General features: G+C 50.3%; 7 protein-coding genes across 7 annotated transcripts; 4 read left to right on the forward strand and 3 right to left on the reverse strand.

Moving 5' to 3' along the window:
- Window positions 1-155: 155 nt before the first annotated feature.
- Window positions 156-3,677, reverse strand: AFUA_3G05580 (uncharacterized protein). The gene is made up of 5 exons (XM_077804332.1): window positions 3,095-3,677; window positions 2,256-2,988; window positions 2,076-2,195; window positions 764-2,014; window positions 156-710 (listed from the first exon to the last, which is right to left on the reverse strand). Exons 1-5 carry the CDS (start codon window positions 3,202-3,204, stop codon window positions 699-701), a joined length of 2,226 nt encoding a protein of 741 aa, XP_077660488.1. The 5' UTR covers window positions 3,205-3,677; the 3' UTR covers window positions 156-698.
- A 1,724-nt stretch (window positions 3,678-5,401) lies between these two features.
- Window positions 5,402-7,977, forward strand: chl1 (DNA helicase; the record flags this gene model as incomplete). Its single annotated transcript, XM_749949.1, has 5 exons — window positions 5,402-5,545; window positions 5,599-6,240; window positions 6,274-6,960; window positions 7,026-7,196; window positions 7,273-7,977. 5 exons carry the CDS (start codon window positions 5,402-5,404, stop codon window positions 7,975-7,977), a joined length of 2,349 nt encoding a protein of 782 aa, XP_755042.1.
- A 348-nt stretch (window positions 7,978-8,325) lies between these two features.
- On the forward strand, window positions 8,326-9,120 carry AFUA_3G05600 (60S ribosomal protein uL15; the record flags this gene model as incomplete). Its single annotated transcript, XM_749948.1, has 3 exons — window positions 8,326-8,357; window positions 8,522-8,720; window positions 8,902-9,120. The coding sequence occupies 3 exons, from the start codon at window positions 8,326-8,328 to the stop codon at window positions 9,118-9,120; spliced, it is 450 nt and encodes a 149-aa protein (XP_755041.1).
- Window positions 9,121-9,614: 494 nt separating this feature from the next.
- On the reverse strand, window positions 9,615-10,952 carry AFUA_3G05610 (uncharacterized protein). Its single transcript, XM_749947.2, has 2 exons — window positions 10,463-10,952; window positions 9,615-10,365 (listed from the first exon to the last, which is right to left on the reverse strand). Exons 1-2 carry the CDS (start codon window positions 10,839-10,841, stop codon window positions 9,647-9,649), a joined length of 1,098 nt encoding a protein of 365 aa, XP_755040.1. The 5' UTR covers window positions 10,842-10,952; the 3' UTR covers window positions 9,615-9,646.
- A 1,152-nt stretch (window positions 10,953-12,104) lies between these two features.
- AFUA_3G05620 (uncharacterized protein) lies at window positions 12,105-12,840 on the forward strand (the record flags this gene model as incomplete). The annotated part of the gene is made up of 2 exons (XM_077804333.1): window positions 12,105-12,623; window positions 12,742-12,840. 2 exons carry the CDS (start codon window positions 12,105-12,107, stop codon window positions 12,838-12,840), a joined length of 618 nt encoding a protein of 205 aa, XP_077660489.1.
- A 187-nt stretch (window positions 12,841-13,027) lies between these two features.
- pld3 (phospholipase D) lies at window positions 13,028-19,157 on the forward strand (the record flags this gene model as incomplete). The annotated part of the gene is made up of 4 exons (XM_749945.2): window positions 13,028-13,505; window positions 13,570-18,961; window positions 19,025-19,093; window positions 19,151-19,157. Exons 2-4 carry the CDS (start codon window positions 13,575-13,577, stop codon window positions 19,155-19,157), a joined length of 5,463 nt encoding a protein of 1,820 aa, XP_755038.2. The 5' UTR covers window positions 13,028-13,505; window positions 13,570-13,574.
- A 494-nt stretch (window positions 19,158-19,651) lies between these two features.
- Window positions 19,652-21,280, reverse strand: AFUA_3G05640 (uncharacterized protein; the record flags this gene model as incomplete). Its single annotated transcript, XM_749944.1, has 1 exon — window positions 19,652-21,280. One exon carries the CDS (start codon window positions 21,278-21,280, stop codon window positions 19,652-19,654), a length of 1,629 nt encoding a protein of 542 aa, XP_755037.1.
- Window positions 21,281-22,024: the final 744 nt, after the last annotated feature.

Here is a 22,024-nt window from a genome sequence, read left to right on the forward strand (position 1 = left end):
CAATGTAAGCGGGGAGCATACGGAGGTCCTGAAGCAAATCTTGCCGGCTTACCTCCATCCAACATGTCGGCCGCTTTTGCTTTCTTCTGTGTCATGGCGACAGAGGTGGAGTGGCCAATCTACTGCCGGAGAGAGTATAGACTATAGAAGAGAGTGAGGGGAACCGGCACGTCGTTGTTCTGACTCAAATTCATCACTGTACAGGGTATAAACCAGCAATCACACAAGGGACACCATCGTCACGTGGAAAATTCTATCCATCAACTCTTAGATATACATACAAGTCTTGTTCCAAGAGTTGCAGAACAAGATCGGCCTTGGGAAATCGCAGCAGCAACCGGGAAAGAGTAAATCACAGAAAAATGAGGAGACAAGAACGCTGAACCATGACAAAATCTTCCATGTTTGTTCGAATGGAATAGATGGCTGCCACACATACAAAAGATAGGAAGATATGGTAAAATCATTCCGAAAACCCCCTAAACGGGGAAATGCAATTTTTCAAAGACATTAAGAAAAGGACCGGCTCGAAGTCCAAAGAGAGGTGAGACAAACCATCGGTGAAGGCCATTCGCTACATCAGGGCCTCTCCTACGCCGCCTTACTCGCTCCGGTTGGGACAATGGCTGTATCAAATGAAATTCTCCTATGAAGACGTAAGATAGAGAATCGATGACCGGAATCATTCGGCAAGGGTATCACATGACGATCTAAGGCAGAGGTTAGCTTCGTTGCAACGATCCGGAAGAAATGAAAAACTTACGCAATCACTATCCTTCTGGGCAGTAGGGACTCCCATTTCTTCGAATGTCTTTGGACCCTTGCCGGGCAGACCCCCTGCGGAGGGTTTGGAAGGTTGTGTTGTGGGCTTTTGGCTTGCTGCGCTCGCGGGGGTTCCGGAGGGGTTGGGAGTTGACGTTCCAGACGACTGGGGGAACGACGCAGCAGAAGGTGAGGCTTGCGGCCGGGGCGATCCCATCGAGCTTGCCTGGGAGTGAGGGGAGGCAGCAGTTCGCACAGGCTTCCGGTCCGGGGGTGCACCATCGAGCCGTTGAGGGCGTCTCCGAGCATCAGTGTTAGGAGGCTGATCAAGTGGCGCTGAGTAACCGATATCGAGTTTCGGTGTTCCCGATGGGCTATGCACACCTGTCGGACTCATCGGTCCAACCGATGGTGGTACCCCGGGGCCCGGGTTACGATAATTCTGAGGGCCTGGGCCGTAAGACGCGGCCCGGTTGTAGTTGGGCGCATTCGCACTGATATTGGGGTTGATCCCAAAAGCCGAGCTGGGGCGTGGGTCGGCCATTGAGTAACCCTGTGGATAAACGGGCCGGGACCGGGACCCTGGTCTGTCGGGGTAAGGCGCGGCGGAGTGTCCAGTGTCTGAGAGACTTATCCTGGATGGATCGGGCATTTCGAGGTTCTCTTGCGTTGATTCTAGAGAACTCTCACGCTGGTGCGACCCGTAGCGCGACTTGATGCGGGCGATCGCGACATTCTCGTGATCCTTCCTCGACAGGGTCTTCGACCGTGAGATGCTGTCAATCCGGCTTGTAGCGTCTTTATTCCCATTCGCTGCTGCCTTGGCGTACCAGCTTCTGGCTTCCTTAAGGTCGACATCGACGTAAATACCAACCTCGTAAAAATATCCAAGCGCAAATTCGGCTGTCGGGAATCCACTGAGCGCAGCGCGATGAGCAAATTTGAAGGCCAACTCGTCGTTCTTCTCGAAAACGCCTTCATGACCGCAGAGAAACCATTTGCTGATCGCCATCTCCGCTTCCGGCTCCCCTTGACGCGCAGCCAGCGCGTTGTAGTGTAAGGATAGTGCAGGGTTGAAGTCGCAGCCGAGTTGACCAAGTTCATAAGCGGCGCCCATCTTAACCTGAGCTTTGGCAAATCCGTGATAGGCTGCCTTTTCAATGTTGACACGAGCAGCATTAAGATCCAGGGGGAGGTAGCTTTCTGGTACATTGACCTGCGGGAGTTCCCGTGCCAAGAGCATGCCATAAACCTGTCGAACGTCATGTCAGACTCAGAGCGTTAAGAGCGTGAATGAGAAGAAAGTCACGTACATAGGCACCCTGGGGCGCATTCTCGTCGCAAGATTGCGCAGCAAGGCTGATATAATCCAACCCCATCTGGTAATCCTGCCGCTGACCATGCTGGCCAAGGAGAATCATCATGCCTAAACGCTGCCGGCCGTGGTATTAGCAAGGAGCTCATTTGTGACGGAAAAGCTGTCCTGAACATACGTAGTAAGAAGCGGAGTCAGCAAGGGCGACTCCCTTTTCGTAGTGTTTGATAGCCTTCTCCGGTTCTCCAGAACTCTCAAACTGCATTCCGATACGATACTCCGCCCGAGCATATCCCCTGTCCGCAGCTCTCGTATAGGCGCGAAAAGCTGCCTTCTTGTCCACGCGATGTCCGAATTTCCCGAACTCTAGCCACATGCCTCTGATGAAATCGGCCTTGGGGTGGTATTGATCCGCCAAGAAGTTCACAATGTTCATCGCATCGAGCTTCAACTGACGCTCCACGGTAGGAGTCTGCGGCCTGGGAGGCTGAATCAAGGAGAGACGAGCCTCGTTTTGCACCGCGACCTCAACGTAGGCGAGAGCGTCCTGAGCCCAGGCCAACTGCATCTCCGGGTCGTTGGACGACAGAACAGCGATTCGGGCTCGCTCCAAACTGGCTTCTCTTTGCTCGTCGGTCGGGGGTACATTTGGTGGAGGATTTCTCAGGACAGGGAAAGGAGAAACGGTAGAAGGCCCCATGTCGTAGACCGCGGAGTGCTCATGATGCGCGGCATCGTAACCTGCGCCAGGTGACGGCTGTCCCTGCGCGACCGCGACGGATGAAGACCGCTCAGGGAAACGTGAGCGATCATGCTGGACTGGGGCATATTGGTTGTGGTGGGGGATCCGCGCTTCGTGCTCGAGGTGGGCTATATTGTCCTGCATGTTTTCAGGAACTTCCGGCATGACCCTGTTGAAATTGATTGCATCAGGTCAGCAACGCGTACCAGCAGTGTTGTTAGACGCTACTAATCGGGTGGGGGAAGTCCCCTGAAATATGCAATCTGCAATCGCACCTTTGAGGAGAGGGGGATATGACTTCTGGCATGTAAAAGTCATCCTGGCCCCCTGGATACCATGTAGCACCGAGACGTGGCTGACCACGGCCTTGCGGAGGTCTATTCATCGTCCAGATAATAGCCCCTTCTCCTTTGTTTTCCTTTTCTTCAATCTTTTCCAGACGTTGCCGAAAACAGTACGGATCAAGTGTGACACGGAAAACACGATTCCTTAGGCGATCCTTATTTTTTCCACCCCCGTTCTAACCAAAGGCTCATGGATTAAAAATAGAACACAAGAGGAAATAAGATCGAAGGGGGATCAGTCTGACTATACGGAACGCGCAGGGTAAAGTGTAGAGATCATGCGCATCCGAAAAGCCGCGAAACGAAAACTCATACCATAAGACCACGACAGGTCTTCTAATAATGAGTAGCGGAGAATAACCAGAAACAGAGAAACGATAGGACCATAGTACTGATGGTATTGAGCGCAAAAGAAGAAGAGTCCCTGAGATGAAACTGGAGTAAACTGTAGATAGACCCCAAGGCCAGTAATGAGAAGCGGGGTCCGCGGGAGTGGATGCGGAATTTGACTAGGTAAGGTAGCTGCCTATGGAAGTAAATAATACCGTACCAAGCCACAGTTAGATGCTAATGTAGGTAACTGACTAGGCTGCTACAAACACTCCAGAGTAGATAGTTACTTCTATATACAACTACCAAGGCGGACAGCTGTTAAGAGTAAGGTAGAGGCTGCAGTCAAAGAAAGATCTTAAAAGGTGATAAAGAGAGAGACGTTTTGTACAGGGTCGTTCGATGACAGACCGCATGACAGTACGGAGTCAGAGTACCAAACAATTCTATCATTGTCTATATGCTTATGATACAGATAAGTACTTTGGTGGTTGTCAAAGAGAAGGAGATGTCTCATCTTTAATTTGAATGCCCTCCCAAATTCTTTGAAAAACATGTCTAAAATGAGGTAAGGTATTTACATACAACCACCTTAAGGGCAGATTTCGGATCAGACTGAATGAATGAGGTCTGGAGAGCATTTTATAACTAATGCGTAGTGTCAAGAGTCATCGTTGTTACTATTAAATTAACCAGGGGGGTTAAAGGCCGCGAGTATCCACCGTTATTTTAGAAGCAGTGGCTTTGAACCTGGATAAGGTGATGCCTATGCTGCATAGGTATAGCCTGACTTAGGTGACCTACAAGTTATGGATTCTCATTCTACTCCCTGGAATGCAGCAAATGATAGCAGGTTGCATATTTCTCATAATCATATTCAAATTGTTCAAAGTAAATGTCTCTGATCTACTTTGATTGGGCTTCCATATACCGGAGCTGCCATCTATCAGCAATTAAAGTTGTCCTCATATCTAGTTGGCTGCAGTAGCAGCAGGAGAACAAAATTTACTTTGACCTGTTTCAGTTCGGTTCCTCCTTTCAGCTAGTAATAGACGCTCATTCATTTATAATGTCAGATTTCCTACAACAATCTCAAGAGTTAATTACCACTATTATTACATCTTTACTCCTATAGTTGAACTATCTATTGTTGGTCATCACACAGAACGATCTACCTTGAACCTGATTGGTCAATGGACTTATTCCAAATCCTTCTGTCTGTCAGGTTTCTACCATGCCAGCCATGAGACCTTATTGTTGTACTTACCAACAACCTACCTTACGTTAGGTGGTTATCTATTGCTTCTTCTTCGCGGCAGCGCCGCGTCCCCGTCAAATACCTGCCTAGCTGAGGTAACTCACGGAACATGTGGTGCAGAGTCTGATGGTGTCAATGCCCTCATAAGTTAGTATACCAAAGTCAACCTGGTGAAGCGAGTAATTGGAGGCACCTCGAGCATCATGGGGTCTCAACTACAAAACTTCAACCATCCTTACTCTCCATATGACATACAGCTCCAGTTCATGCGCGCTCTCTACACTTGCCTGGAAGAAGGAAAAGTCGCCGTGTTCGAGTCTCCCACCGGTAAGTTCAGCTTCACCTGCCGCTTGGTACCCGCAACTAATCACATGCTACAGGCACGGTAAGTAAAGATCCCTATCAGACCAAGAGCGGAGACTGAGTTCTTACTTGCTTATTCTGTGGAACGCCTGGCCACTAACACGATTTTGCCGTAGGGAAAATCTTTGAGCTTGATATGCGGGTCTATGACCTGGCTGAGAGAACACAAGCGCAAGGCACTTCAAGACACTGTCAATAAAGCTTCTGGTCAGTATCTGAAGGCATGAACACCATGGGTTAGCCGCTGATGAGGTTCTGCAGGCGATGATGACGGCGAGCCCGAGTGGATGCTGGAGTTTGCCAAGCGCGAGTCAGCTCGGGCAGTAACAGAGAAAAGAAGAGCACTGGAGGCTCGCTTAGAAAAGATCAAAGTGGAAGAGGAGAAGCAGAGGCATGCTACTGATCACCCAAAAGAAGCTCGGAAGAGGCGGGTATGTCTACCGGTACCTGGATTATAATCTGCTCTGCACTGACCACGATTTAGAGAGTGGATACATCGTCTGGTGACCCAGGCCCAGAGCAAGATGACCAATTTATTCTGGATGATTATGATAGTGACGCTGATGAAAGGATGGCTTCTTCCAAGAAACTGAGTGATATCAGTGGACTCTCAACTAGTACACTTGAACTACTGGAGCGCTTCAAGGAGCAGTTCTCGGCTCCCGTCGAGGATGAAATTGGACATGAAGACGATGATGTTAAGATCTTCTATTGTTCGAGAACTCACTCCCAACTGTCCCAATTTTCAAGCGAGCTGCGGCGCGTCAAAATGCCTTCCAGCATGCCAGCGGAGCTCAGCACGAGCGATGCAAACACTGACGAAGTCCAAGAACGCGTGAAACATCTTACTCTTGGTTCGCGAAAGAATTTATGCATAAATCCCAAGGTGATGTCCCTAGGAAACGCCGCTGCAATCAATGAGCGCTGCTTGGAACTCCAGCAGCCTGGCATAGCTGCCGAGAAAAGATGTCCTTACTTGCCATCAAAGGAGGATGAGGGGCAGATTCTACAGTTTCGAGATCACACTTTGGCGACCATTAAGGATATTGAAGACATGGGAAAGCTTGGTAAGCGGATGGGAATCTGCCCTTACTACGCATCCCGCTCAGTACTCAAACACAGCGAGGTATGTTTTGGATATGCCTTCTGAACGTCACAGAATGTCCTGCTGAAAGCCCAGAAGATTGTGACCCTTCCTTATCCCTTACTACTCCAGCGCTCGGCTCGAGATGCCCTCGATCTCTCAATCAAGAATCACGTCGTCATCATTGATGAGGCCCACAATCTCATGGATGCAATATGCAATATACATTCAGTAACAATTAGACTATCGCAGTTGCAGACTGCACTTCTCCAACTAACAACATATGCACACAAGCACAAGGCGCGATTGAAAGGGAAGAACCGAAGCTACATCGCTCAAATCATCAGACTCGTCAGTTCGATTAGAGACCATCTTCGCTCAATCTTAGGCCAAAACCTGCCTGCAGAAGGCACCGTGGATCCGTCAGATTTGATGGCTGGTAAAGGCGTCGATCAAATCAACCCCTACAAGCTATCTCGGTATCTACAGGAAAGCAAGCTGGCCAGAAAGGTCGACGGCTACGTTGAATTTTTGAAAAACAAGAATCAACAATCGGACGACAAACCTTCATCACCTGTCCTTTTCCTTGTTCAGAGCTTTCTTTTATCATTAATGAATCCCTCCGCCGAGGGCCGATTTTTCTATCTAAAGTGCCACGATGATATCCAGTTGAGGTATATGCTATTGGACCCGACGAACCAATTTCGGGAGATTGTCGAAGATGCCCGGGCAGTGATCTTGGCTGGTGGAACCATGTCTCCTGTATGTATAACAAGAACCTTCCTGTAATGTCCTCATCTGCTTAAAGAGGCTGACCGATACCATAGATGAGTGATTATCGAAATCACCTATTTTCCTACATTGCCCCAAGCCGGCTAGACACTTTCAGTTATGGCCACGTTATTCCCCCCGAGAACCTCATTGCACACACGCTTGTCAACGGCGTTCTAGGTTCCGAATTTGACTTTACTTACGACTCTCGCGATTCTGAAAAGATGGTAAGAGACGGCTTTCTCGCGCGTGGCTACTTGAACTTTGGAACTTTCTAACTATTTGCTGTGCTCCTCTTCTTAGATTCTTGATCTCGGACGGACTGTGGCTACCTTGTGCCAGGCTATCCCAGATGGCGTCGTCGCCTTCTTTCCCAGCTACGATTATCTCAGCCGAATAGTGGCCATATGGAGGAAGCCTCTCGAGGGCGAGAAGGGAGAGACTATTCTCAGTCTTATTGAACGAGAAAAGTCTATTCTATACGAAGGCCGGGACATGGGCCCGAAGACGGATGATTTGCTACAAGAATATACAAGAACTATTGACTCTGGCCAAGGGGCTCTGCTTCTTTCCGTCGTGGGAGGGAAACTGTCCGAGGGCATAAACTTCTCCGATAAACTGGGACGAGGCGTGTTGATCATCGGTTTGCCTTTTCCAAACATACGCAGTGCAGTTTGGCAAGCCAAGATCCAATATGTCGAGCAGAAAACTTATAACTCGAGCTCTGGGTCTGAGAAAGACAGGCAATCAATTGCAAAAGCAGCAGGGAAAGATTTCTACGAGAACGCGTGTATGCGAGCGGTCAATCAATGCATTGGGCGAGCTATCAGGCATCGCAATGATTATGCTGCTATTGTGATGATCGACAGGCGATATGAAAAAGCGAATATACAGGGGAAATTACCAGCCTGGATTAAGGAGAGCATGCTGCGCCGCTCTGTACGACGGCCAGCTTCCGCACTAGCAGCGGATCTGTCCAACTTTTTCTCTGGTCGGAGCCCGAGGTAATTGACTTTTTACAGATTGACCGGCCTGGCATCATCTGGCTACGTATCTTGTCAAAAAGCTTCATCAAGCATAAAACCGTAGTGGTATCCGTACCTATCGCAAAAGAAAGTGCTGGGCCTTGTGCTCCACATGTTGCATCTTGTACCTCTGCCCACGTGATCTGGATGACGGAGTTGACCGCCAAGAGTTGCAAGGGCTGGACCCTACTTAGGGCAAGCGAACAGCCTAGCGCACACTCTAGTCGGCTCCGAGCCTTGAATTAAACATCTGAACCAGCAGCATATACGACCGCATCCCTCCATCGCCAAACCTCAGACCGGTCTTGTCGAGCACAGCACCGTCGACAAGATGCCTACCCGTTTTTCGAAGACAAGAAAAGCGTGAGTCGAGAATTTCACCCCGTCATGCACCTCGAATTGTCGAACGTCCCTTTGCCTGTCGTTGGTCTTTGCGACGAGTCGCCGCATCCATTCGCAATCATGAAACAATCATTCGGAATACTATGTATATCGAGAGACTAACTTGGATACTTCTTCTACTACAGTCGCGGTCATGTGTCGGCCGGTTACGGTCGCGTTGGCAAGCACCGTAAGCACCCAGGTGGTCGTGGTCTGGCCGGTGGTCAGCACCACCACCGTACCAACCTTGACAAGTTCCACCCTGGTTACTTCGGTAAGGTTGGTATGAGATACTTCCACAAGACCAACCAGCAGTTCTGGAAGCCCACCATCAACCTCGACAAGGTACGTTGAATGACTGCGTTTGGAGTCTCACCTATTCCGACCCAAGGGGAATCGCCGCGAGAGCAGAAGAAAGTTGCATTGGGGAACATGGAAGAGTAGCAGAAGTGTGATAGGATTGGGGAGGATAATTTGTAGTTGTTATGTACAAAGTGACTGATTGGGACGTCTTTTTTTTTTACAGCTGTGGTCCCTCATCCCTACCGAGACTCGCGAAGCCTACCTGAGCGGCCAGAAGACCGACACCGCCCCCGTCATCGACCTCCTCTCCCTGGGTTACTCTAAGGTTCTGGGCAAAGGCCGTATCCCCGAGATCCCCATCGTTGTCCGCGCCAGATACTTCAGCCGGGACGCTGAGCAGAAGATCAAGGAGGCCGGTGGTGTTGTTGAGTTGGTTGCTTAAATGCGGAGCCATGATTGCGAAACGAGCAGGGTGCAGAAATTGGGTTAGGTGCCGCACTGCGGTCGGGCTTGTGATAGAGGGTTCAAATTCTGTTCTCTGAGGTAACAGAGAACAAGAACTGGAAGAATGGGAGCCACGAATCGGGCACATTTGGTTCGTGTATTTACAAAATAATGGGTTTTGTTTGCGATGAGCAGCATAGCCTGGCCTTTAGACGCCCTTACGATCTCACCCTATCAAACAAAATACCATCTGGAAGGATTTCACACGGTTCAACCTTTTTGTTTGCTCCGTTCCGTCTGTTGCGGGCTTTGTCGAACGCACTATGGCCAACGTTTTGACAAAGCATGTCGGATTTGTATCCTGATCGATCACCCACTTCCTCCACAAGGCTTGCCTCGAAAGTAGGGTTCCATAGCGCACCTCGTAGATTACTGTCTTCTGGCTCGCTTCTCTCTCCATTGGAATATAATTTTGTCTCAATTTGTGGAATGTAGGAATAAACATATTTGATTGCTCTAATGGTTTATATTTTGGATTCCCGGACATACGCACTCTTTTTGGCGTCATCACTGGAGGCAAGCGTCTCAGTTATGAACCGAACTGCTTCGTCCACCATCTTCGGAGTGACCTCGTGGCCAGCTTTCTCATCAATGATGTCTTCGAATGTAACAGCACCATCTGCAAACCAACCATCCGGAGCAATAGCTTTCTTCAACCAAGTCAGGAAAACTTCTCCACGGTGGTAGGGAACCAGTTTATCCGCCCCCCCAGATAGGTTGAGAATCTTCTTGCCAGCCAAACAGCGCCTAAGCACCGGCCGCAGAGCTTGCTTTTCATTTTCAGTCGGCTCAGGCAGAGGATTGTTTCGAGGGGGGCCAGCGTCCGAATTAGAGTTGACATAGCTCAGAAAAATGCTCGCTGGGTCGAGTTTAGAGATAGTCTCCAGGAGAGAGGAGGGAAATGCTTCAGAGCCTAGAATCCGAGATCCCGGGGGGTCGCTGTTTACCCAGGATGGCAGCTTCGACAATCGCGCACGATCTACCATAAGATTCACATAGTCTGGACAGCCGATGATGACCACGCCGGCTTTTACTCGGGGTTCATGGAGGAGACAGCTCCACGCTGCATGACCCCCCAGGGATACCCCCAGCACCATATGTTTGGAGATCATGCGTTCGCCTTGAGGAAACACATAGGCCGGAAGATAGTCCATTAATAATGACACATCGCGCGCGGTTCCCTCTATTGTACGAGTCTCATTAGTTCTCGGGACAGATCACTAGCCACTGTGAATAGTCCGGAGGTAGGAACTTCTAGAGTTTGTAGATCCAGTACTCACGGAAAATAGAAAACATATCCTGTGCATGTCGAGGGTTCCCATCTCTCCATGCCTCATTGGCGAGGGGATCCACTAATCTTGTGCCATGATTTCTTTGATCGAATGAAACAGCAATCAGACCCTTAGTCGAGCCGGCACGACCGTCTTTAATCCTGTTATTCCAGTCCGCAATCACCAATGTTGCGAGACCCGTCATCCGCTCCTGCGTCGCCAACCTTGGGTGCAGGAGCCAAAGACAAGCAATCTCGGAAGCCTGAGATGGTATTTCATCGATGCCGAAGACCGTGGTAAGAATCCCAGCAATTGGGTATTTCTTCTGGGAAACAGAAGGTGGATTCGAGGGAGACGTGGTATCCAAGGTTTTCAAGGGATCCGTCATTTTGCTTGATATGTATGTGAAATCTCTGCTAGTAAACGTCCTGATGAAAATTATGAATATGTACAAAAATAGAACTGCCTGCTGTCAAATCTACATCGGATCACAGACGCGTATACATCCCACCTTTCGACTCCGCATATAAAGCCGAGGGTAACGTAATCAACCACCGAACCGCCGATACCACCGAACCGCCGCTTCGCCGCGAATATCATCGAATTCTTGGAGCCATCTAATCAACACGTTATTTCTTTACCACTATTATTAAAAATGCCACTATCCAAAGAGAATCGAATGCAGATGGCCATATCAGCATATAAAAAGGGGCAATTCAAATCAAAAGCAGCCGCTGCTAAGGTCTTTGGGGTGTCTAGAGAGACCCTTCGTGATCGGCTTCGCGGAATCAAACCACGCGCAGAGACACGCGCTAATAGCCATAAGTTAACAGCTCTTGAAGAGGAGGCCCTTGCTAAGCGTCTATTAGATGCTGATAGGCGTGGCTTTTTAATTCGACCGCAGTTCCTGCGTGGAATGGCACATATTCTACTATGTGCACGGACAAATGATCCAACTTCAGTCATTGGAGTCAACTGGGCATATAAGTTTATTAAACGCCATCCAGCACTGCGTACAAGGTATAATCGGAGGATCTCATACCAGCGGGCAAAGCAGGAAGATCCAAAGATTATAAAACAGTAGTTTGAGCTTGTGCATGCCACTATTCAAGAGTATGGTATCCATGAAAATGATATCTGGAACTTTGATGAAACTGGCTTCGCAATGGGACTCTGTACAGCCTCAAAGGTTATTACTGCAGTAGATCGCAGTGAAAGACCTCGTACAGTTATCCAGGGAAACCGCGAATAGGTTACAATCATTGAATGCGTGAGCTCGAAGGGAATTTCTATACCACCAGTGGTTATCTTGAAGGGAAAAGAACACCAGGCTCCTTGGTATCAAGAATCAAATCTTCCTCCAGATTGGAGGCTTACCAATAGCACCAATGGCTGGACGACAGATGAGATAGGCCTTAAGTGGTTAAAGGAGGTCTTTAATCCTTTCTCTAGCCTACACTCAACTGGTGCAAAGCGATTACTCATTCTTGATGGCCATTCAAGCCATCAGACCGCTGAGTTTGATGATTTTTGCAAAGAGAATGCAATTATCTGTCTATGTATGCCTCCACATACATCCCATCTTCTTCAACCCCTAGATGTTGGGGTTTTTGGGCCGCTTAAACGCTCATATGGAAAACTAGTGGAAGGGATGATGGTGGCTGGGAATAACCACATTGATAAGGAGGATTTTCTCTACCTCTACCCTCCTGCTCGTGAAGCAGTATCAAACCAGAGGAATATATGCAATGGCTTTAAAGGATCTGGCCTTAGACCTTTGAATAAAGATCAGGTCCTTGAGAAGATCACCTTTCAACTCCGTACGCCAACACCACCACCTCTTATAGAAGGATCAATCTCATCTGCTTTTCAAACACCTCAAAACCCTCGCCAGCTTGATCACAAAGTTCGCAGCTTACAGAGAAGCCTGCAGAAGAGGAAGCTTTCTAGCAGTCCAGTCTCTCATATTCAACATCTTGAAAAGGCTGCGCAGATGGCAATGAGTATGAATCTTCTTCTTCAACAGGAAATAAAGGCTCTACGGGCTGAGAATGAGTGGAAACTGAAGAAGAAGGTAAGGAAGCATGCTTCTCTAGGGAATGACCTCTTTTTATCTATCCAGGAAGGTCGTGACCGCATTCAGCAGCTTAATGAGCAGGTTGATGAGCAGGTTGATAAGCCTATACCAGAGCCTCGTCAGCGTGCTCCACCACGCTGCAGTGGCTGCTGGACTATTGGACATACAATACGGAATTGCCCTAGCAAATAGCTATATATTCATATATTAGATAATTGATTTAGTAGCGTTGGTGATTAGATGGCTCCAAGAATTCGATGATATTCGCGGCGAAGCGGCGGTTCGGTGGTATCGGCGGTTCGGTGGTTGATTACGTTATACAGAGTACTTACCTAATACAAAGGTACCTAGGTAAGGTAAGGTAGGGTACCTACTGTATCTTCTTTACAAGACAAGTGTACCTTACCATACATAAAAATGAGAAGTGCACAGCCACATATCTCAGTTGGTTGATGCCTCAGGCTTGAAATAAAGGATGCGCCTCAAGTGCCATTTTCCTTCCCCGTACTCCGTACGGAGGAGTATTAATAGGTGATCATCAAGGCACTATTCAAGAGCTAACTGCTAAATCTGCGAGTATTTTCAGAATCAGAAGTGTTTTCCTTTTCCAGACACCATACCTTACATTATTCTTCCAAGGATCGACTGCCCCCTTGCAACCAGAACTTCGAGGTGCTTGTCCTTTCCCCCTATCTACGCTAAATCCCGAGTCCTCATTGAACAATCACGCCAAAGCGGGCCTTCCGCTGATGTTCTATGGGGGCGGCTCCACCGGTGGTGTTGGAATAGCTACTACTCGGAACGCTAATGCAAGTTGCACACTCCCCTTTAAGTACGTTGACAGTTTCACGTTTGGATTTGCTGAAATAAACTCATTCCCTCGTTCTCCTAGCCCCAAACACTTTCCAATACTTAACAGAATGACTGTGTGGTGAAATACTTTGGTCGGTTTTGCTAGGATCGCTTGATCCGCACGTAAGTTCGATCTTTTGTTTACAAGTGAGTTTGTGTCCACGCTGATACCAGTTGCTCCTTGTAGGTATAATGACCGATTCGGCGATTGCTGCCTCAGCGTTGAGGGACTCGGAAAACATTTCGAATCGTCTCGATCCCAAAGGACCAGATCTTCTGACAGTGGCTAGCGGTGTCAAGCTCGGTTCACCCTTCCTCTCCCAGTCGGAAAACGAACGCTCGGCCTCTCATTTTAGGGACGGCAAAGCTGATCCTACGGACGAGCGACGTATTGCAGATGATGCCCAATCAATAAAGGAGAATGTTAATCATGCCAACGAAGGAGGTGGAAAACCTCGATCAGAGAAGGCCGGTGGATTGAAGGACGCGTGGAATGATGGCCAGGGGGAGCAACCGTTTTTGCCAAGTCTTCGACGGCCAAATGAATCGCTTGACAGTCCTCAACAGTCGCCGGACCATAAGCAGCATCAGTCCACAACTCCCGGAGCGGCGGTTTCGCCGCGTCGTCCCAGCGTCCAGTTCACCCACGAGACCTCTGACATCGATGCCGCCCCGGAAGGAACTGGGTCAAGACCCCCGTCTGTCCTGGATGATGAGCCAGACTCCGGACTGAAGGGGAAACAGTCGATCTTTACTAAGCTCAAGTCCCTTGCTTCGCCCTCATTTACCTCTCATTCCCGTTCAGCTAGTGGGGCAACCATTAGTGATATGAGACAGACCAACACCGATCTGGCAACACCCGGTTCTGAGCGAGGGGCATTTCGTTTTCCCGATACTTTGGAAGAAGAAGGTAGTGATATCGATGCTGATGCTGAGGAAAGCGCCGGGGAGCAAGAGGTTCGTCAGCGCAGGAAGAAGAAGAAAATCTCACGGCGGCAGCCAGAGCCTCAGTCAGCACCTCAGACTGAACCAAACACACCGAAAACCACCAGGAGGCCGTCATTCCACCTCCCGGCTTCGTTTGGTCCATTTGAGAACTACCGCGCCAATCTCTTTGCGCGCAGAGTGAGCACCGGAGACTTCGCCCAGCAGCGGGAGGGTGTATCGGAGGATGAGGGTCGAGATCGCCTGAATAGAGATGCGTGGAGACGGAGAATAGCCAACGCTCGTGCACTTACGTATGGCAGTCGACAGGCGGATACCCCCGGCAATCAGGAGGAGAGACGACCGAGCAATTTCAAGCGTTTTACTGGGCTGGGGGGGCCATCTGAGAACGCAGAAGGAAACGCCCCGCATTGGAGGCGCCATAGAGCTGAACGCGGCTCGAGTCTGAGCGCTCAGAAGTGGCGGCAGATAAAAGCTGGGTTCAAGTTTATGCGTCGCAAGCCTGAGAGCACAGTAGACCATGCAAAGTCCGCCGAGCTACTAGCTGAGTTGACTTCAGGGGTGCCGGCCGCCTTGATATTGGCTAGCATGTTTCAACGGGATGAACACGGCAGCAAACGGATCCCAATCCTTCTGGAGCAGTTGAAAGTTCGGGTCACTGATAGCAAGTTCGAGCCTCATTCCGGTGACCGTCATCTTGTATTCAGGATCGAGCTGGAATACGGCAGCGGGATGACGCGGATGAAATGGATCATCCATCGTACCCTGCGAGATTTTGCGAATCTGCACCTGAAATATAAGCTTCACTTCGGAACGCAAAAGTACATTCAGCTGCGAAATACCGAGGGCGGCCAGAATCTTCCCCGTTTCCCTCGAAGCGCCTTTCCATATCTTCGAGGAGTCCGAGGTCTCGAAAGTGAGATAGAAGATGAAGAAGACGAAGGCGGCTATGAGACTGCCGCCGAAGCGACCAGCGGCAATGAGAGGTCTGGAAGGAGAAAGCAGCAACAAGGGCAACGCCGACTGTCAGGAGGTATATCCCGGAGACAATCAAGCATTACCAATACCGAGGGCGAGACCAATGCTGGGCCTTCAGGTGCAGCGGAACCTGGCCAGTCGACGAAGCGGGAGCCATATCCCGAGAGACAGCGGAAGAAACTTGAAGCCTATCTACAGAAGATGATTCGGTTCTTGATTTTCAAGGCCGATAGCAACCGTTTGTGTAAATTTCTGGAACTGTCTGCCTTGGGTGTCCGCCTTGCATCCGAAGGCAGCTATCATGGTAAAGAGGGATACCTGATTATCCAATCTTCTAAAGGCCTCGATTTTCGACGGGCGCTGACTCCAGCCATGGTGAAGAAGCGGCATTCACCAAAATGGTTTCTTGTCCGACACAGCTACCTTGTTTGCGTTGATTCGCCCGAGGAGATGAATATCTACGATGTGTTCTTGGTCGACCCGTTTTTCAAACTACAAACCCAAAAGATCAGTTTACGAAATCAGAAAGCGAAGGAGCTTGCCAAGTCCGCTAAAGAGTCAGCCAGGCACCCACAGCATCACACGCTGAGGCTGGAAAACTCGGAGCGGAAACTCAGACTGCTGGCCAGGAACGAGCGTCAGCTCCATCAATTCGAGGACTCTATCAGGTTCATGGTCAATAATACTCCGTGGGTGAAGCCGAACAGATTTGACAGTTTTGCCCCAGTGCGCCAGAATTGTTTTGCACAGTGGCTGGTTGATGCGCGTGACCACATGTGGATGGTGTCGCGAGCGATCAACCAGGCCAAAGACGTCATCTATATCCATGACTGGTGGCTCAGTCCTGAGCTCTACCTGCGACGGCCAGCAGCCATCAGTCAAAAATGGCGGCTGGATCGACTTCTTCAACGCAAGGCCCGTGAAGGGGTCAAGATATTTGTGATCATGTATCGGAATATCAACTCTGCTATCCCTATTGACTCGGAATACTCCAAATTCTCACTTCTCGACCTTCATCCCAACATCTTCGTACAGCGCTCTCCGAACCAATTTAGGCAGAACACATTTTTCTGGGCGCACCATGAGAAATTATGCCTGATCGACCATACCGTGGCTTTCGTTGGCGGAATCGACCTTTGTTTCGGAAGGTGGGACACTCCGCAACATCTTCTCACTGACGACAAGCCTACTGGCTTTGAGACGCCCGATGGACCCAAGGACGCAGACCACTGCCAACTCTGGCCCGGTAAGGATTACTCGAACCCGCGGATTCAGGACTTTTACGATCTGGACAAGCCGTACGAGGAGATGTATGACCGTAATGTCATACCCAGAATGCCATGGCATGACATCTCGATGCACGTTGTCGGTCAGCCTGCCCGGGATCTCACGCGGCATTTTGTGCAGCGCTGGAACTACATCCTGCGGCAGCGGAAACCTACCCGACCTACACCTTTTCTTCTGCCTCCGCCTGACTTTGACCCTGCTGACTTGGAAGCTCTCGGTCTGGATGGGACTTGCGAGGTGCAAATCTTGCGCTCAAGCAGTATGTGGTCGACTGGTACGCCGGACGTTACCGAGCACAGCATCATGAATGCATACGTCAAACTCATAGAGGAATCGGACCATTTTGTTTACATCGAGAATCAATTCTTCATCAGCACCTGCGAGATAGACGGCAGAAAGATCGAGAATCTAATCGGAGATGCGTTGGTGGAGCGCATCATTCGAGCCCACAAGAATCAGGAGGCGTGGCGTGCCGTCATAGTTATCCCATTGATGCCAGGCTTCCAGAATACTGTGGACAGCGAGGGAGGAACCAGCGTTCGCCTCATCATGCAGTGTCAGTATCGCAGCATCTGCCGCGGGGAGACTTCAATCTTTGGCAGACTGCGTGCGCTGGGAATCGACCCGGAAGATTACATTCAATTCTTCAGTCTTCGGGCCTGGGGCAAGATTGGACCGCAAAAGCAGCTCGTCACTGAGCAGCTCTACATCCATGCCAAGTGCATGGTTGTTGATGATCGGGCCGCCATCATTGGATCTGCCAATATCAATGAGCGATCGATGCTGGGCTCGCGAGACTCTGAGGTAGCCGCTGTTGTGCGTGATACGGATATGATATGGTCCTCCATGAATGGCCGCCCGTATCTTGTCGGACGGTTCCCGCATACCCTGCGCATGCGGTTGATGAGAGAGCATCTTGGTATCGATGTTGACGAGCTGATGGAGCATTCGATAGCAACGGAAGAAGAACTGCGAAAGATCCAGATTGCCGAAGAAGGCAGCAGATCACCGGAGAATGCTGACAAGGCTGACTCCGAGTCCCTGATGATGGAGAGACAGGATGAGAGGGATATGATTGAGCGTCGGCATCGGATACAAGACGAGTTTCTCTCCAGATCGGAAGACTTGCACAGTTTCAATCACGATGTAGACTGGGAACAAGGGAACAATCCCAATCTTAAGGCGAACAGAAAGCTCACTGCGGATCCAAGGGTGACCTCCAACGCGGAACATAAGAAAGACGTCGATGGGCATGGGGTAGATCATCTGGATATCGCTCTAGAAGCCGGGCTGGCCGACGGTCGCGATTCGCAAATGCTCGAAGACTCCGTTGAGGTTCTGGTCTCGCCTATCGCTAGTGAGGGCAAAGGCACCATCCGACAACCCAAGCTGGCCTCGCAGCGGAACACTCAACCAGGCAGCCCCATTGCTAGAGAATCGAGCCGCGAATCACCCTCAACTACGGTTCATGACGCCGATCCAACTCCAGTGCTTGATGGATTACCAGCTGCCCGTCATCCGGCTCTGCCAGGGACCAATACTGAAAACGACAATGGCCTCCTGTCGCCGTCATCAGATATAACCGATGCGGCGAAGTATCCACACCCACTGATCCCAGATCTCAAGCACATCTTCATTGACAAGGACTGCATGAGAGACCCTGTGATTGACATCTTCTACCTGGACACTTGGCAAGCAGTGGCCGAGAAGAACACAAAAATCTATCGGGCCGTCTTTCGTTGTATGCCTGACAGCGAGGTCAAGTCATGGAAAGAATACAAGGAGTACGCCACATACGGAGAGCGCTTTTCAGAAATGCAGAGTCAGCACAGCGCCAAGATTTCTCAGCCAAGCCACCAAAAACCAACGGGACCTCCCGGGACAAATACAAGCGCAGCTGGCGCAGGTATGCGGTCACTTGTTGCTCACTCGGGATCGAGCGGCGAAGTCCACGCGACGGAACACAAGGGTCAACAGAGGCCGGACGAGAAGAGAGAGGCTCGCGAAGGTGGACGCGATGCAGTTGATCGAATGCAGCCCGATCTTGCCAAGCAAGAAACATTATCGTCAATTGACGAGAAGACTGCCTTGGAGGTAGCCGAAGCTACAGGCGCGGGGCCTACACAGAGTGGGCGCAGCGAAGAAAGTGGCTTTAACAAGGAAGCCGCCGAGCAGCAGGAGCCGCAAGCTGTTGATTATTCTGAGGCTCTGAATCGCAACGCGACAAACCAGACTCGCCGTCGTCGGAGACGAGCAACAACGCTTTCAAAGCGTGAATTCCACGCGACCGATGACGTTATGGACAAACAACAAGCGGAAGAGTTATTGAATAAGGTCCAGGGACATCTCATAATGTGGCCTTATGACTGGTTTGTGACATCCTGGCCAATCCTCGTTGTTTTGTAGCCGTATACTAATGGACTTTGCCATAGGCTTGAGAAAGAAGAGCAGGGCGGAAACTGGCTCTACACGCTTGACCAGATTTCCCCTTTGGAAATTTAGTAAGTCACCCATCAGCATCCCGTCAGCAATGGAAATAGCTGCTGACAGAGGGGCAGCAATTGATCGATCGTATATCCTCGTATGGTTCCGCGGTGCTTTTCCTTGCGGTGCCATACATGTCGATTGTTGGTATTGCTAACCCTGGAGTTCTCATACACCGGCGTGATCTTGATCGTTGAATTCATGTCATAGACTACTTTTGCCCTGGCCTGGCTTGTCTCTTCTTTGTCTGTCATGGTTATTTCCGCATTTTCGTTCGAATAGAGCGGGTTTGGATATATTGTTTTGCTCTTCAGAGCTGCTTGACTAGGAAGCGGGCGTTCTCTTACAAGCATATTCCATCTGTTCTACTCGTGCATTGTCTGATGTTTGATTATAGCGACCCTCTATTGAGTCAACTGCATCTACATAGTGGCCAGTGACAGGGATTAGCCCAGGTGACGAAACACGTTGCCGGACTCCACATTATCTCATATATAATTTACTATCAGTAATGGAAGTGAGAAATAAGATAGGCTGCAATGTCCCAAGCTCCAAGGCTCTGGCCCAGTTCATTGCTAGGTCGCGTTGAGCTTAAGCGATTTGGCGCGTAGATTTTCAAAATCAGAAAAGTTTGCTTGCAGGGCCCGTGTCAGGATACTAACGTTCGCGGCCGGTTCACTGTCATCCCAGCGCTTGAGACTTGCGCCGAGACGGTCATGAGCAAGCGAGAACGTGTGCTGGAGTTCCAACGTACGCACGCAGCTGCGGCCCAGATCATTCATGTAATTGGTGGGGTCCTGCACGCACAGCCGGCTGGCGGCAGGCAGATTGCGTCTGGCGGCTGCTGTTCTCTTGAGGCTGATGAGGGAGCGCTGGCCGCGCAGATGCGCGGGTAGATCATCGGGCGCGTACAGGGCGCTGGCGCGTTTGACCGTACTAGCATTGAACCAACTGGGGGGATCGACGGACACACCGGTGGTGGTCAGGTCAATATCGCTGCCGTAGGCGCGCAGAAACGCGATCAGCTGCTCGCCGAGACAGTCGGGCCGCTGAAAACGCCCGTGGTTCATTTTGAGGAAGGCCACGAGAAGCATTACGAGGGCATCGGATTCAATAGACATCTGAGTACGGCCATACCTACCCCGCGCCTCCAGGATCAGGCGAGCGGTCACGTAGAGCGGCCGGATCGAGGGATACTCGGCCTGGTAATCCATGATGTATTCGACAGAGGCCGGTAGCCCTTCACCGCAGTGGAACTGCAGCAGGCGGCCCGTGGGGCGATGGATGGCTGAGAGGACGGGGAAACGGCTGCCTATGATGCGGACTCGCTCCGCGAACGAGGGGGACTGCTGAAGCGCATGTCCCACTTCATGTAAGAGCTTTTTGTAAGTCTGGAGCACCTTGGGCCGTGTGGCACTCGGCTTGCGAACGTCACGGGTGGATCGGTCTGAATCCGGGACAGGTAAGACAAAATCGAGACCCGAGTGGCTCAAGGCAAATCGCGTCCGCCATGAACCGGTTACCTGGGGCGGGCTGGGGACGATTCCCGCTAGCAACCTACCCATATCTGCAACCAGCCGATCTATCTCAGTCCGCTCCGACGGGGTCGGTGTCATGTAGAGCTCAAGAGCGCGGATCTCCGCGTCGAGACGCGAAACGGCATCGGGCGTTTTCCAATCGGTAGTCAAGTACTTCAGCCAAGGACTTTGTGCCGGTCGGCCCTTGGTTTCATCTGCATGCCATTGCAGTTGTGGATATTCTGTTGTCTGGGGCTGCGGGGTGGCTACTTGGCTGGGCGAACGGGCCTTCCTCTGCGCTCGTCTCGCAGGCGCAGAAGACCGGGGGGACTCTGACTCTGCATTTGACACGGAGGAGGCCTTTTGAGATGATTGATCATGACCAGCACGATTCTCAAGTGGTAAAATTGGAGGGGGCGTTTCAGCAGGACAATCGTGGTTAATCACCTTGCGGATCAGACTGGCTCGATTGGAGGATCGATGAGCCTCAAGAGTCTTTTCAAGGCTATTTCGAAAGATAACAGGTTCAATTGATCGGACGCCGGAAGCATGCAACTGTCGACGGAAAGGTGCTGTTGAGAAGAGAGGTGCAGGAGAGGAGAGACGAAGAGCAAAGCCCAAGCGCATTGCTGCGCGATCAGTGGGATATACAAAACATCGCGGGGCAGCAACCGCGGCGTTGAGCATGTACTCAGAGGCAGTCTGTAATTTGGAATGGTAAGGTTCAAGATGTAGATGTCCTGTGGTAATCTAAAGGGACGAGATAGGATAGAATGGTTTCCTTGCGTGCTCCCCGGTGCAATAATTCTTCACATCTCTCTGGGACAACGATAAGATCACCTGACTCAACTGATAAGGTCATGTGAGCACTAGCCTTTGGACCTAAGGCATGATATTTTCTTATTCTCCACGGGCCAATCATGTTTGAACCTCCTGCCTTTCTCTACAGAGTACAGAGTACGGAGTAGTTCTCTTCTGTACCTTGCTTTCTCACCGAATTCTCGAGATGCCTGTCTACTTGTCCTCCTTGCAGTACTCCCGGTATTGATCGAATCAGATAAAGAGATGAATGAAGATCATGATCACCGTGACACGCAGCTAAAATATACGAGTCCAAAGTTCGGAAGATAATTAAACGGGACGATCATTGCATAACTCCGGAGTACAACGACCTGCAGTGAATGTGAATCATGATGGAGTCAATGCCTGTCTACCTTTCCTAAAGCAACTTGGCACTTTCACTACCAGCAAGCTCCTACTGTGTGCTCTGTAGAGCGAAAGGCACTCATCCGTAGACCAGACATGGCTGGAACATGACGTACTGGATGGGAACAAGAGCGGGGACAAATTCCAAGCCATGTGCCATCGTCATATTATTCATCTTTATTGGAGATAGTTAACTAATATACCTTTCACTGTGACTGCAGTCAA

This window comes from Aspergillus fumigatus, chromosome 3, assembly GCF_000002655.1.
Source record: "Aspergillus fumigatus Af293 chromosome 3, whole genome shotgun sequence".
NCBI classification, from domain to species: Eukaryota; Fungi; Ascomycota; class Eurotiomycetes; order Eurotiales; family Aspergillaceae; genus Aspergillus; species Aspergillus fumigatus.